General features: G+C 36.5%; 1 protein-coding gene across 2 annotated transcripts in view; it reads right to left on the bottom strand.

Moving 5' to 3' along the window:
* The window catches only part of LOC306882768 (signal-induced proliferation-associated 1-like protein 2), a 156953-nt gene that overhangs the window by 23390 nt on the left and 119136 nt on the right, over positions 1–14427 (bottom strand). Inside the window, exons 12-14 of one of the 2 annotated variants that reach the window (XM_079437641.1) lie at positions 13950–14059; positions 12908–12990; positions 6264–6670 (exon numbers count right to left, since the gene is read on the bottom strand). In XM_079437641.1, coding sequence (XP_079293767.1) covers positions 6264–6670; positions 12908–12990; positions 13950–14059 — 600 coding nt within the window. The remainder of the gene's footprint in view (positions 1–6263; positions 6671–12907; positions 12991–13949; positions 14060–14427) is intronic. The other variant, XM_079437642.1, reaches the window with a different exon arrangement.

Genomic DNA, 14427 nt, shown 5'->3' with positions numbered 1-14427 from the left:
AGACATTGACATTGATCTACAGTAGCAATCCCTAGCAATTTGCAGAAAATTAAATCATGCCTTGTCCTGGAGCAAAAATAAAAATAAATAAACAAAACAAGCCATTACAAATAAAAAGCAAATGCTAATAAATTATGCAGTACAAGAACAGTACAATACTAGGGAAATACTAGAATTTTTTTTAAATAAATAGTAAATGAAACAATTAAAACTTAAATTCATTAAGTAAATAATAATAATAAAATTAATATATAATAATTTTGTACGTATATTTTTATGTGTGTGTGTATATATATATATATATATATATATATATGAAATTAAATAATGAAAACAATAATAAAATGCAAATAATTACAAAAGTAATGTAAATAGTATAATACATACCAAAAATTACATATTATAGTTAATCCTGCTGTATTCAACACTCTATTACAAACCCAGAATCAGGCTCAGCCTCAGGCTGACAGATGTCCACAGGGAAACAATGACAGACATTTCCATGCACAGCTTCATTTCTAAAATGTCCTTGTAAATAATAGACGAAATGTAAAGGTTACTAATATACAAGATGCAGCAGAGTTAAAAAATACTCAGCGAGTGTGTAAATACTGAAGGTCAGTTAATTAATATTGTGAGAAGGTCACATTCAGACCTGTGCTGTCTTTTATGTTTTTAGTCTTGCATAAAAATAACAACTGAGCAATGCAGCAAAAATCCAAAGAAGCGCAATGGTGAAGAGGATGTACTAAAACTCACCGAAAGCCCGCAGGCGCTGGACAATGTCATCACAGCTGTCTGGCACTAGCGCCGTGGATTTAACACACTTAGTGACCCATTGGCCTTTACTGGTGTATGTGTCTATGAGCAACTGTTGATACGAGCACTACAGGCTATGTCTGAGTCTGACAGAAACTGTCGAGGTGAGCGAGGAGAGGAGGGTCGGTGCAGCACAGCGGGGAGGATTTCAACTCCAGACATTTACACTCAGTGAGGAGAACAGAAAGGTCAGGGTTCGAGAGGAAAGTTCACTAACAGCGTGAGCACAAACATACACAGTGGGGGTGTGCGTATGTACCTTGACCGCTCGGCTAGAGCCTTCAGAAGGAAAGACAACAAGCTCTCGGCTCCACTGAGCAAAAGAAGCCGAGGAAAGTAGAAGAAACAGAGAAGAAAGTTAGCAGCTGCAGTTTACAGTGTCAAGCGGCACTGCAAACGGGGAAAAAAGCATCATTAGCAGGCACAATAAATGCGAGCGATATTGGATGATTTGTCTAGAGGCTGGGTTACGTAACGTGAAATAAAGGCTGAGGTGGAATAAACAAGGAAAAGAGGTGCTAACTGCATTACACGGTCTCTTTCATAACAGCTGGGGAAAAGCAGCTCAGCCGCACCATCAATCTAAGAAGAGTTTAACTGGAAACTTTGACTGAACAAAAGACATTAGTGAAGAGATGGACCTGAGAGAGTTTCATTCAGAGCACAATTACACACTTGCTCTCTAAATGTGGACAAAACAGAGACATCTACTGCTGTCAAATAAGTCCAATCATAATAATTACAGACGAACCCAAACTGAGCTTGTGGCAAAAGCATTATTTATTGAACTGAGGCAGCAAACAAAATGTGACATTTGAATTTCAATGTAAGAAAGTATAATTAAAATAAACTGATATTCAAATTCATATAACTGCAATTTGTAACTAAACAGAAATTTGATTAAATTAATATAGAACAACAGATAGATAGATAGATAGATAGATAGATAGATAGATAGATAGATAGATAGATAGATAGATAGACAGATCAACAGAATGACAGACAGACAGACAGACAGATAGATAGAAGGTAAATTGGGCCCCCTTTTGACCATCATATCAATGTCGAAAGTGGCCAAATTTACCTAAATTCAACCAACATAATTGAATACCAGTCTTTTTCTCACTGACATCATCATGATCTAGAACTAAAAAGATCTAAAAAGATCTACACCATGACTCTCTAGAAGCAGAGCTAGAATATAAAAGGAAAAGCAGAGGCGGCTCAATCCCTCCAGGATACTTTCAGAGTCCAATGGGCAACACCGATCTTCTGTGTGGAACAGTAAAGTCCACAGGGATCAGACATCAGCATACAGATCAATAATGAGAAGAGACACATGCCAAGTATATTACATCTGCACATTTACAGAGCTGATTTCGCACAGAACTCACATCGATCAAGTCCTGTTAATCTACTGATGGTTCTTTCCAGGCCTTGGTGATACTCGGATCGATAGAGGAAAAATTTACTTTGATATGTAATCTATTGCAGACAGTTTTTCGTCCTTGAAAACTGGAATTGGCTGATGATTGTGCCAGCGGAGAGTTTAATTGGATAAAAAGAAGTGAGAGACCTTCGCCACTGGCTAAATTCAGCCTCGGAATAGATTGACCTCTCCTGGCCTTTTAAACCAGACGCTTAATGAGTCACACTGGCACAAGCTTGGAGGGCAAGATTAAATTTAATCAAATCTAATCTAAGGCCCAACATAATTGTTTGTATTAGGATATTACAATACAACTCTTTTTAGACATTGTTTTACTTGAGTGCTTTACACGCTCTAGAGATTTTGAGGTCCTGAGTATGTGGTAATGGCAAATGGTAAATTAAATTAAATAACTCTCATATGAAGCGTCTTAATGTTGCTTTTAGTGGCCCAAACAATTAACTCCCAAATAAAAGCAATCATACCAGCAGCTGCATCCCATTTCACACACTCACACTTGGATTGAATTGGGGGCTCGTCCGGGATCGATTTGTCATTGGACCTTCCACAGCTTTGTGTGTGCGCATCAGAGCTGGGCCCTGGCTCCTGGCTACTGTGGAGGACTGCCTGGGATCTGGAAGGTTCTGGAGAGGACATGTGCTTGAAGCTATGGAGTAAGGGGCTGCCTGAGTGGTGGGAGCCACTGGCCAGTGCACATGAGATGGTGGTTAGATAAAGAAGGGAAATACTTTACAAATGTTCCCAGTGGCATTTTTAGGGAGTTTTCACACCTGGTTCATTTCAGGGTCAGAACTGAACGAGTGAACATAAACAGGAGAGGGCCGATGAGAGTGCAGTAGAGCTGCATGATTAATTGTTAAAAGATTGTGATCTCGTTTCAAACACCCACACGATCTTATTTCTAAATGACAACGATTAAACCTTTATAGTTCGGATATAAACACTGATGTCTATGGTAGCGATCAAAACGGAGCAAATCTTCTTTTGAAAGTAATTTTCACTTCAAAATGGCGCTTCAAATAACGTTTGTTGATTACAACATTGATTACATTGTTTCGCCACTAGGAGAGGACAAATGGCTGATACATTTTTTTTATTTGTCATTGAATCATTCATTCATGAGATTTGTTCAGAAACACTGATTCATTCAGTAATAGAAAAAAGTGAGTCACTGCATCATTCATCATTCATTCTTTAAATGATTCATTCAAATTAGTTAAAACATTTTTAATAGAATGAGGCAATTAATATTTTGTCACAGCCTCTAGTAAATTACGTTATTTTGCTTAGTTCAGAATCGTGATCTCTATTTGAAACAGAAAAATCGTGATTCTCAGTTTATCCAGAATCGTGCAGCTCTAGAATGCAGTTTTACTCACACGTGACTTGCATAAACACATTTTGGTATGCCTTACAATGTTGTCCTGTAAAAGCAAACCGAACCAAGAACAAAATGCAACATTGTAACAATGTAAGTCCCTGTTTTGGAGCAAAGCAAATGATCAACAGGTCTGAAAACACCTTTAAAGTGCCCCTATTGTGCCATTTCGAATATTGCCTTTCATGTAATGTTTAATGTAGCTGTATGTGAATATAAACAATCTGCAAAGTTATAAAAGCCGAAAGTCCACGATAAATAAAGTTGTTGTCTCCCAAAAGAAAGATTCGAACAATCCCACTTCCGTGATGGGGTAAGGCATTTGCATAATGACCGCCTATGTTCTACATTGGGCGGCTGCGAACAACTTGATCCACCCTCAAACACTGTAGCTTGTTTATGTGGTTAACATCATGTCGAGAAGACACGTCCTACGCTGTGAAAGTAAATTCATTTTATTTGCACTTATGAAAGAATCAGTGGTTAAAATCTTTTTTGTGTTCCCGTCATTTTACTGACGCCTGCTTCTCTAATCTTGGGGAGTTCAATGCATGATTTACAAAATGCTTGCTCTTGAAAGATGGCTCAGTACCTAGTTTATTTGGACCAGCTGGCTCCACTCAGTCACAACCTGTAAGTATGATAAATAATAGATGTATATATTTTCTATCGAGCGTTAAAATTTCTGAGAACCAGAACGACCAGACACAGAAACAGTTTCTTCCCTCAGCCAATCCATCTCATGAACACTTGACACTAAACGTGAAACACACAACTCTATTAAACATTATTTATTCACCACACATACTTATGTTTTTCATTTCAAATTTGCACATATCACACATGTACACACACAATTGTCTATATTATATATTGTGTTTTTGCTATTTTGTACATTGCATATTTGTATATTATTATTTTATTATCTGTGTCCTGTCCTGTTGCTGTCTCTCTGTTGCACTGTGGAGCTTCTGTCACTATAACAGATTCCTCGTATGTGTAAACATACCTGGCCAATAAAGCTCATTCTGATTCTGATTCTGAAAATTATGGAACCATGGCAATGGGCATATCGTTTCCAACATGTGCTGTATGCGGTAGACCAATAACAACAGACTGGGCCATCTGACCAATCAGAGCAGAGTAGGCTCATCGAAGGAGGGGTTTAGAGAGACTTGAATCTTAGAACGGCTTCAAACGAATCGTTTGAGAATCATTGGAAATTGTGGATATTAAATGCATATTTTGAGAAAGTGAAAATGTTTTTTTGACCTTGCATGCATTTAAAGCTATTGTAGGAGACTCCAAAACAATATTAGGAACCTTAAAAATTGCACAATAGGGGCACTTTAAAGTAACTAGATCAATAGCGATACAATGCAGCCGGGTCCTATGAACGATCCCTTGGGCTTCCGTTTAGGAAACAGTGGGTGAATTTGCATTGACAGCGCTCTGTTCGGGCATCTTTTGAAATGTATTCACAAGACAAACATGCACTCAAAAACACACACACATCAGAACTGACAACATGCCTATGAGCAGGACCCTGACCTTTCTACAACACGACAGCTGCCATTCTCTCCGGTCTATCTCAAAGAGACTTCTTACCATTTTTCTGCCTTTTATGTAACAGTCTATGCTTACAAGTGTTCAGTTTACATAAGAAACTCTAATAATACTCCTTATAGTTGGGTACTTTTGAAACCTCTCTTATGCAGCTGGTTCTGAAGAACATAAAAACACTCTGAACATAATAGATGGTAATTTGACAATTTTGCTAACGATTTTCCTGAATTGCTCTGCAGTGCAATACAAAGCAGTTTCACTGTATGGATGGAAAATAACCCTATATGTCTACATTTAAGTGCAATATCGTAATCTCAATTACACAACTTTAAATTACACAACATATTTCTTGAGCAGCAAATCATCATATTAGAATGATTTCTGAAGGATCACGTGACACTGAAGACTGGAGTAATGATGCTGAAATTTCAGCTTTGATCATAATAATAAATGACATTTTACAATATATTAAGATAGAAAACAGCTCTTTGGAACTGTAATAATATTGCACAATATTAATGTTTTTACTGTATTTTTTATCAAATAAATGCAGCCTAGCTGAGCAGAGGAATCTTCCTTCAAAAAAGATCTGAACGACCTCAAACGTCTGAACTTGTTAAGCTTTTAGTATCTTCAAAATGAGGACACAAGTCAATGTTACTAATTTAGATGTAAAATGCCTACAGACCTGTTACTAAAAAGCAACATTCCTCTTTCTCCAAGTGAATACACACAGCTGGATATGTAACATCAAAATGGGCAAAATACTTAAACACTTAAACAGCTGCAACCAATTAAATGTGTTTGTTTATGTGTAACTGGAAGAATATGCACATATTTATAAAAAATAACTGATGGCAGAGTGGGAAGTGCACATATTCTGCTGTTAGCATTCCACGGTGGAAATCCAGCCAGCAGGCCAATCAATGATGTTGGCAAAAACATTATCTGTACATAATCAACCAAGAAATGCTCGATCCATTCAGCCTCAAGATACAAATCTTACCTATTTATACTCTCATAAGCATCAGCTCTCTCTCTTTTGCTCACCTAGAATGAGATGAGATCTCGCTCAGGTCTCCCATACTCCCGTCCACGGGTGCGTGTCCGGCGGCCAGAGCCGCAGCGTAGCTCTGGGGAAGGTACAACCTGCCGTGGTTCTCCTCCGTAGACCCTTCTTCCGCCAGCTCCGGTGTCCACGGATGTCCCGGATCAGACACCCCGCGGCCCTGGAGCATGACACGGGAAACAGATGCACCGGCGGCCCCCGGGGTCATGCTACAGGGCGCGGTGTCAATGCCGCTGTCTGTGGAGGCTCCTTTAATGTAGGTGAGACCCAGCATCTCTGGATCCATCAGGTCCCCAGAGCCAAAGTGCTTCTCATCACTGTTACTGCTGGAGGCGTTGCTGGACAGAGTGTTACTGCTGGAGTGGCTGGAGTTCTTATCGCCGCCCTGCTGGAGGATGACAGAAAAACATAAGGAAACATTAATAACACAATAATACATCAAAAACAATAATACTCTAGCAACTGGCAACTGTATATACTGTGTGTGTGTGTGATATATATATATCCACTTTATTAGGTACACCTTGCTAGTAACAGGTTGGACCCCCTTTTGCCTTCAGAACTGCCTTAATTCTTCGTGGCACAGATTCAACAAGGTGTTGGAAGCATTGCTGCAGATTTGGCGACTGCACATCCATGATGCGAATCTCCCATTCCACCACATCCCAAAGGTCAGCAACAATACTCAGGTAGGCCGTGGCATTTAAACGATGCTCAATTGGTACTAAGGGGCCCAAAGTGTGCCAAGAAAATACCCCCCACACCATTACACCACCACCACCAGCCTGAACCGTTGAAACAAGGCAGGATGGATCCATGCTTTCATGTTCTTTACACCAAATTCTGACCCTACCATCTGAATGTAGCAACAGAAATAGAGACTCATCAGACCAGGCAACGTTTTTCCAATCTTCTATTGTCCAATTTTGGTGAGCCTGTGTGAATTGTAGCCTCTGTTTCCTGTTCTTAGCTGACAGGAGCGGCACCCGGTGTGGTCTTCTGCTGCTGTAGCCCATCTGCTTCAGGGTTCGACGTGTTGTGCGTTCAGAGATGGTATTCTGCATACCATGGTTGTAACGAGTGGTTATTTGAGTTACTGTTCCCTTTCTATCATCTCTAACCAATCTGCCCATTTTCCTCTGACCTCTGACATCAACAAGGCATTTTCGTCCACACAACTGCCGCTCACTGGATATTTTCTCTTTTTCAGACCATTCTCTGTAAACCCTAGAAATGGTTGTGCGTCAAAATCCCAGTAGATCAGCAGTTTTTGAAAAACTCAGACCAGCCCGTCTGGCACCAACAACCATTCCACGCTCAAAGTCACTTAAATCCCCTTTCTTCCCCATTCTGATGCTCAGTTTGAACTTCAGCAAGTCATCTTCACCACATCTAGATGCCTAAATGCATTGAGTTGCTGCCATGTGATTGGCTGATTAGCAATTTGTTACCAAGCAATTGAACAGGTGTACCTAATAAAGTGGCCTGTGAGTGTATATATACATATATATATATACATATATATATATATATATATATATATGAATACTTAAAAAAAGGTAAATAATAATACTAACAATATAAAAATAAATGTAACAAAAAATACATAAATAAAATAAAAATATATATGTATGAGATAAAAGTTACACTGCCAGCATAAGTACCAAAGCTCAATATTTCAAAGCACATGCACTAACCGTTTAGATGTGGATTTAAATATTATACAAAAGGAAACAGAAAAGTAGCTCATATTGCAACACAGAATACATATCATCCCATTGTCTACATGACATTTTGTGCATGCTTGCATATTTTATGATCTATAATTCTAATTAGCAGATGGAAAACAGGCCGTATCTGCTGTCATATTCTGTCATGTGACGCCGCCTTTAGTCCAAACTAATATCATGCCAATTTAAATGTACCGCTGCACACGGCAAAGACCCGCAAAACTAATTACTGTGAGCTAATGAATAATTCTGTGACTGGTAATGTATGCAAATATGAGCTGTATTCATTAATTAGTGCGCAGACAATAGGCGTAATAAATCAAGCGAGCAGAGCCATGTACATCTCCCAGCGGATACAGACAACAGCATTTTACACAATGCAACAGACATTAGAGACCATTCAGAGCTGAAAAGGTTTGTAAGTTATTGATAAAGATGGTAGAAGGCAAACACACAATAACAAACATAATTAAGAGACTGATCCTGACATTAAACCTGCTTTTATACAGACTGCCGTCAAATGATCCAACAACACACTCATTAATGCAGCTGCAAAACTCACTTCACTTAACGTGGATAATGAGACCGTACTTTAATCTTTCATGGTTTGCCATATTTGTTAAAATGCTGTACAGATACAAACTGCCTATAGCTCTTCATTATAGACATACAAATCATATTCTGTAGATTAAACATCCTCAGGATCTTAAAGCATTCAGAGCAACTGAGAAAATCATTAAACATAGCAATGAATTTAAGTTAATTTCAACAGCAGGATTTTTAGTTTTGGATATGATACTTAACATGGGCTGGAATGAATTAAGACAATATCTGCTGATTTCTTCAATGGAAATTGTTCAATTACGAAGTAATGTGATTAAAAACTGCAGTGTTTGCACATCAGAATGGAGGCAAATGCTCTTTCATAGTCACTGAAAGAGAAAAGCCTCATTTAAAAGAAGTGATAACATTAGTGCATGTGAAACAAAGTAATTAACATTCATTTACCTTGGAGCAAATGAAGATGATCTTACTAATAATATATGTTTTCATTCGGGAACGAGGATGACACGTGGCTTAATTGCAAAAAGGAAAAAAAAGTCTAACTATTAAACGTGAACTGACAACATTTTACAGTATATTTGGATAATCTCTATAAAATTATCCCCCATAAACTCAAATGAAAAAAGAAAATCTTTCTTGGCAGTCGACAACAGATTCTAAGTCATGATTGGTCAGTAACATTTTTAAGGTGGGGCTTAGCGAAAGGGTAATTATGCTGAAGTAAATGCAAATGCAAGCGCAAAGACTGCAACAAAATCATGACGCTTTCACAGATATTTCATTTTTTAGGTATCATTAAATGCATCCGTCCCAAATTTCATTACAAATATGAATTGCATTATATATTAATAATATTTTATTATATATTAATATTTATAAACGGTATATATTTATTTTTTAAAAATTATTTACGTATTTTATTACAATATATTATTCATTACTGATCAAATATAGATTTAAAAAAAAGAAAAAAAGGAAGATATTTTTATTTTATATATTTATTTCATTACAGTATTTCATTCCATACTGAAAAGTATCAATATTTTACTGAATATTTTTGTGCACTAGATCTATTTTTATTATTTTTTTTGCTTATTAGAGCATCTCTGTTAACTAAAGCCAGACTCATTAGTGGAGATTCTACAAATGTAAATTTCACTTCGGTCACTTACAGTATGAAGATTATTTGAGAAATGACGCTCACTAGGTTTGGAAGAGAGCTTATATCTACAGTACAGGAGCTTGTTGTTTCTGCGCTAAATGACTGTAATTCACTTTCAGCTGGATGTGGTGGTCAGATGCTATTACAGGAACATGCAGTGTGAGATATTGGGTAAAACTCACATTGAAGGTGAGAGAGAGTCAGACGGACGCGAGCACATCCTGATAACAGCACCAAGGGCAGACTGACCTTATCGGCATTCATTCATCACACTGACGCACATGCACACTGACAGCAGCACTAGCAGGCTCATGCGTCTCCGTCTGTGTGTTTGTCATATCAAGGCTTTCAGTGAACGCAGCAACACCCTAAAGACGAGTCGGAGAACTTTCCCAAGCAGAGGAAGCCCATATTTCCATTATATGCTTCATATATGAAGTGTAAATCAGGCTCACCACATTAAAACACATTCTGACAAAGTAGGGAATTCTTGTATTATGAATTAGATTTATAAACATACAGTTACATATATAAACAAATGCCTCCTGCTGGCCAGCCACTAACCAGCTGAATTATAAATAAAGCACATGGTTTATTTTGTCAGCGCTCTTCTGTCCTGTAAATGAACTGGACCTCATAACCTCCTATATGGCTGTTTGTAGGACAAGCAAGACTTTGCAAAATAGGACATGCTTCTGAATCAACATACTTGGTCCAAAATTACTGTCAAACAATACGATTGTAAAGGTGCCATAGAATGCATTGATACAATATTTTAAATTGTTCTCTGATGTCTACATAGAAGGTATGTAGCTTAGGTAAGGGCAAAAAATCTCCAGAAACAGTTTTACATGTCCATTTACAACCCTATGATTTCTCCCCAGAATGAAACGGTCTGTTATTGGCTTATTTGGCTCGGTCATGAATAATAATGAGCTCTGCTCTGATTGGCTGTTTCACAGTGCGGCTCATTTCAGTAACTAACAGCAAGAAGGAAACACAGGAAGGAAAATATATATTTAAATACTTTCTCTCGCAGTTATATCGTTGGGTAATTATAATGTATCTAAAATGTGGGCATCAGGCCGTTATTAATACGCGAGGCATTGAAACTGCTTTTGAACGATCGGTCGATCACGCTTTAGTTTCACTTTCGAGATTCGCGATCGCACAGACTCTGTTTATACTATGGAGCGGCAGTACTTACCACATATTTTACAAGATCGGATGCTTGTCAGTGGTGCTCAGGATCTGTAAATCATTCACCATCATCCTCGGTCATCTCTCATTACTCTGTTTATGTGGTAAGTGAAATCTTATGTACTGTAATGTAACAGGCTAACGCTAGCAACGAGCTAACCATGTCCCTTTAGTGGCTCGCGTTATTTTATTAGAATGCGTTATTTGCTCTCCGTGTCTTTCTGAATACAGACACCAACCAATCCCTGCACTTCACATCCCCTGCACAGCCTGGAACATAACATTTATTTCCATGATCTGCCATTTTCGCTGTTGTCCTCGCTTGTTTCTTCACAATACCTCCAGAACTGCTGATGGTTCGGCTGGCGGCTGGCCTAGAACATGGGCGGGTTTATGCAAATGTTGGAGGCGTAACTATTAGTGATCGTCACTGTTACGTAACAGTCGGTGTTATGTTTTGATTCGCCTATTTTTCAGTGGTCTTTTTTATTCACTAGATTTGCATAAGGAGGAGGAAACAATAGTGTTTGAGGCTCACTGTCATTTCCATGTACAGAAAACACTTATTATTCAACTATGCCAAAGTAAAGACAGTTTTTCATTCTATGGCACCTTTAAGGCTTTGAATTGTGGCTTTAATAAGATTCTCATCAATCTATTATTTCATATTGATTTTTATGGCAGTGGTCCGCAACCAATGATTTATACAATACAAAACAAGCATTACAATTTTTAAGTGAATATGAACTTTTTTTTTTTCTTTCCTCAGCCTTGGAAAATCTGGATATATGAGGCAGCCTAATTTAAAAAAACAAAGTGATTTCTAGTATGGAAGTACTAGTTATAATTCTAGTAATGAATGCTAATTTTTCTATTTATGCCAATAATTATGATAATATTTTCTACTTATAATAATATTTTATCAGGTAGAAATTCTGAGCAATGTCATTCCAGTATACTTTAGTACACTATATATATATATATATATATATATATATATATATATATATATTTGAATTTGTTTATTTTTGTATTTTCCGTCATCATTTCACTTTTAGTTAAAGTTTTAGCAATTTTTGTTGTGTTTATCATTTTTATTAGTTTTTTAATTTATTTAATGTCTATAAATGTCTTATCAAATGTCTTATTTCATAATGATTTTCCGGCAGATTTCCTCAACCAACGATTTATAATAATAAAAAAAAACAAGAATTAAAATGAGCTAAAACAGCTAAAAACAAAAATACTTTTTGTGAATTAACCCTCTTAACAACCGACTTTCTTTCCACGGGAAAACATAAGGCAGCCAAATAAAAATGAGGACATGTAAATCATGTAAATTAATAAAATCTTAAAAAGGCATGGGCAGTTTTTATAAAGAGTATAATCAAGATAATGCTTTCTAATTATTTTCAGATTTGAATATTTAGTTTTTATTTTTGTATTTCCAAATTTTTATTTTAATTTTACTTCAAATTTTAGCAATTTTGCTGTCTTTGTCACAGGCTATTTTTATTCTATTTTTTTATTTCAGATTTAGTTTGCATTATTTTAGTACTGCAAGTTAAACTAACTGACTACAAAACTGAAGTATTGTCTTGGCAACTAGCTGAAATAAAAATTTTAGATTTTTTTTTCTTTTGTTTTAATATTTTACATTATTTTACTTTTATTTTATTTCATTTATTGTTTTGGTTAAAGGTTTAGTTAACTATAATAAGCAATTCTAAGTAAAATATTATTTACAAATTATTCTATTTTAATCTATAGATACTCCTGGTTTCTATTATAAAAAAAAAAAAAAAAAAAAAAACACTTTCATTACAGCAGATGTGCCAGAGGACACTTGAGGGCCTTGGAGTTAAAATGCTTGGAAATCACTGCTTTAACGTCATTTTATGGTTAGGCTTATGTATGTTTCTTGGCATCACTTCTACTCTACAGGAGTGTTGAGTGGGAATAGTCTTACCCGCGTCAACTTGTTTGGTGAATCCTTGCCTCTTTCCTTCAAGGAATTGAGGATCTTGGTGGAAGGGACGTGCCACTTCGCCTCTGTGAAGAAACAGACTGAAGGATAAACATGGAGATTCCCAGAACATCTGCCTGTCTAACATGGTTTCTAGCTGGTCCAAACTAGTCTTTAGATGGTGCAAACTGGTCTAGTCTTAAGGCTGTAGACTTCCTTAGACCAGCTATTAATCACCTACAATATTATAAAAACCAGACTGACTACAATAACTAGGGCTGCATGAAAAAAAAAAAATTATCTGAGATTTTTCTGATAAAAATTGCATTTGTATTTTAAAATGCAAAAAAAAAAAACTTCAGGTCTGATGTGCTTGTTTGTAGGGCTGCACAATTTGTCCCCAAAATTGTTATTCTATATTAATACGACAATGTAAAAAATAAAGTAAAATAATAATAATAATAAGATTTTTTTTTATACTACTACTACTACAAGATGAAAATATTAAGTAAAAAATATTAGCCTACTATTCACTGTAAAAAAAAAAAAAAAAATCAAGTAAAAGCTACAAGTTTTTTTTGTATGTAGGGTTACACAATATGGCCAAATATATTGTGATTATATTTATATATTAATTGGACAACAGAATTAATAATAATAATAATAATAGATAAAATATTTAACAAAATAATAAATATTACTATTTATTGTCAAATAAAAACAAGTATTTAATAAAAAAATATTTTGTATTATTATTATTATTGTATTGTACAGTACAATTGTAAAATTACAATTAAATACAAATTGTTAATGTTTATGGCTGTCTTAATTTCTTCATTTTTAAATGTTAAACCATCAAGTTTCTATTTTTTATGAGTTTGTGCTGTTTTCAAATGTGGATTTATTTAGATTAATCACGCAGGCTCTTTTTCTAACATGTTACGGTATAATAATCAGCAGTATCCTCTCAGTCCAGTGGCTAATGTCTGTCTGAGCTCCAGCGGTGGCAATGATCGGCGTGAAGCTGTGGATGTGTGAATGGCACCTGCAGAGCGGGTCCTCTCCAGCGTCGGCTCTCTCTCCCGCAGCATCTCCCCATCTCCCAGCATGCCCTGGGCTTCAGCCGAGCGCTCATGGAGCTCAGGAAACTGACACCTGCGGACGAGATCGGCTGAAGCTCAGACTCATGGCAACAGCCAAAATGACTTCAATCAGGCAAATGAGGAGGATGAAAAGATTTTTTTCGGGGATATACATCTTTCGTTGCACTGCACTAATGAAGAGATGGATTAAAACACCTCCAGCTGTGATCAAAGTCGCCACGTTTGAGGGCACGTTAAAAAAACTGCCAGCCTTAATTGGATTGATTATAGAAAAACATTGGATATTAATAAGAATTCAACAAAGTCTGGTAATAAAATATGGCTCACATCTGCAGATGTTTATAGTTTTTGTCAATCTGCTAAAAGTGTGCAGCGCTAAAGAGAAAGAAAATCTAAACATCTTAAAATCAAGTACTAATT

Source organism: Barbus barbus, assembly GCF_936440315.1.
Source record: "Barbus barbus genome assembly, chromosome: 16".
Classification (NCBI taxonomy): Eukaryota; Metazoa; Chordata; class Actinopteri; order Cypriniformes; family Cyprinidae; genus Barbus; species Barbus barbus.
This window is presented reverse-complemented; position numbering and strand designations above follow the sequence as displayed.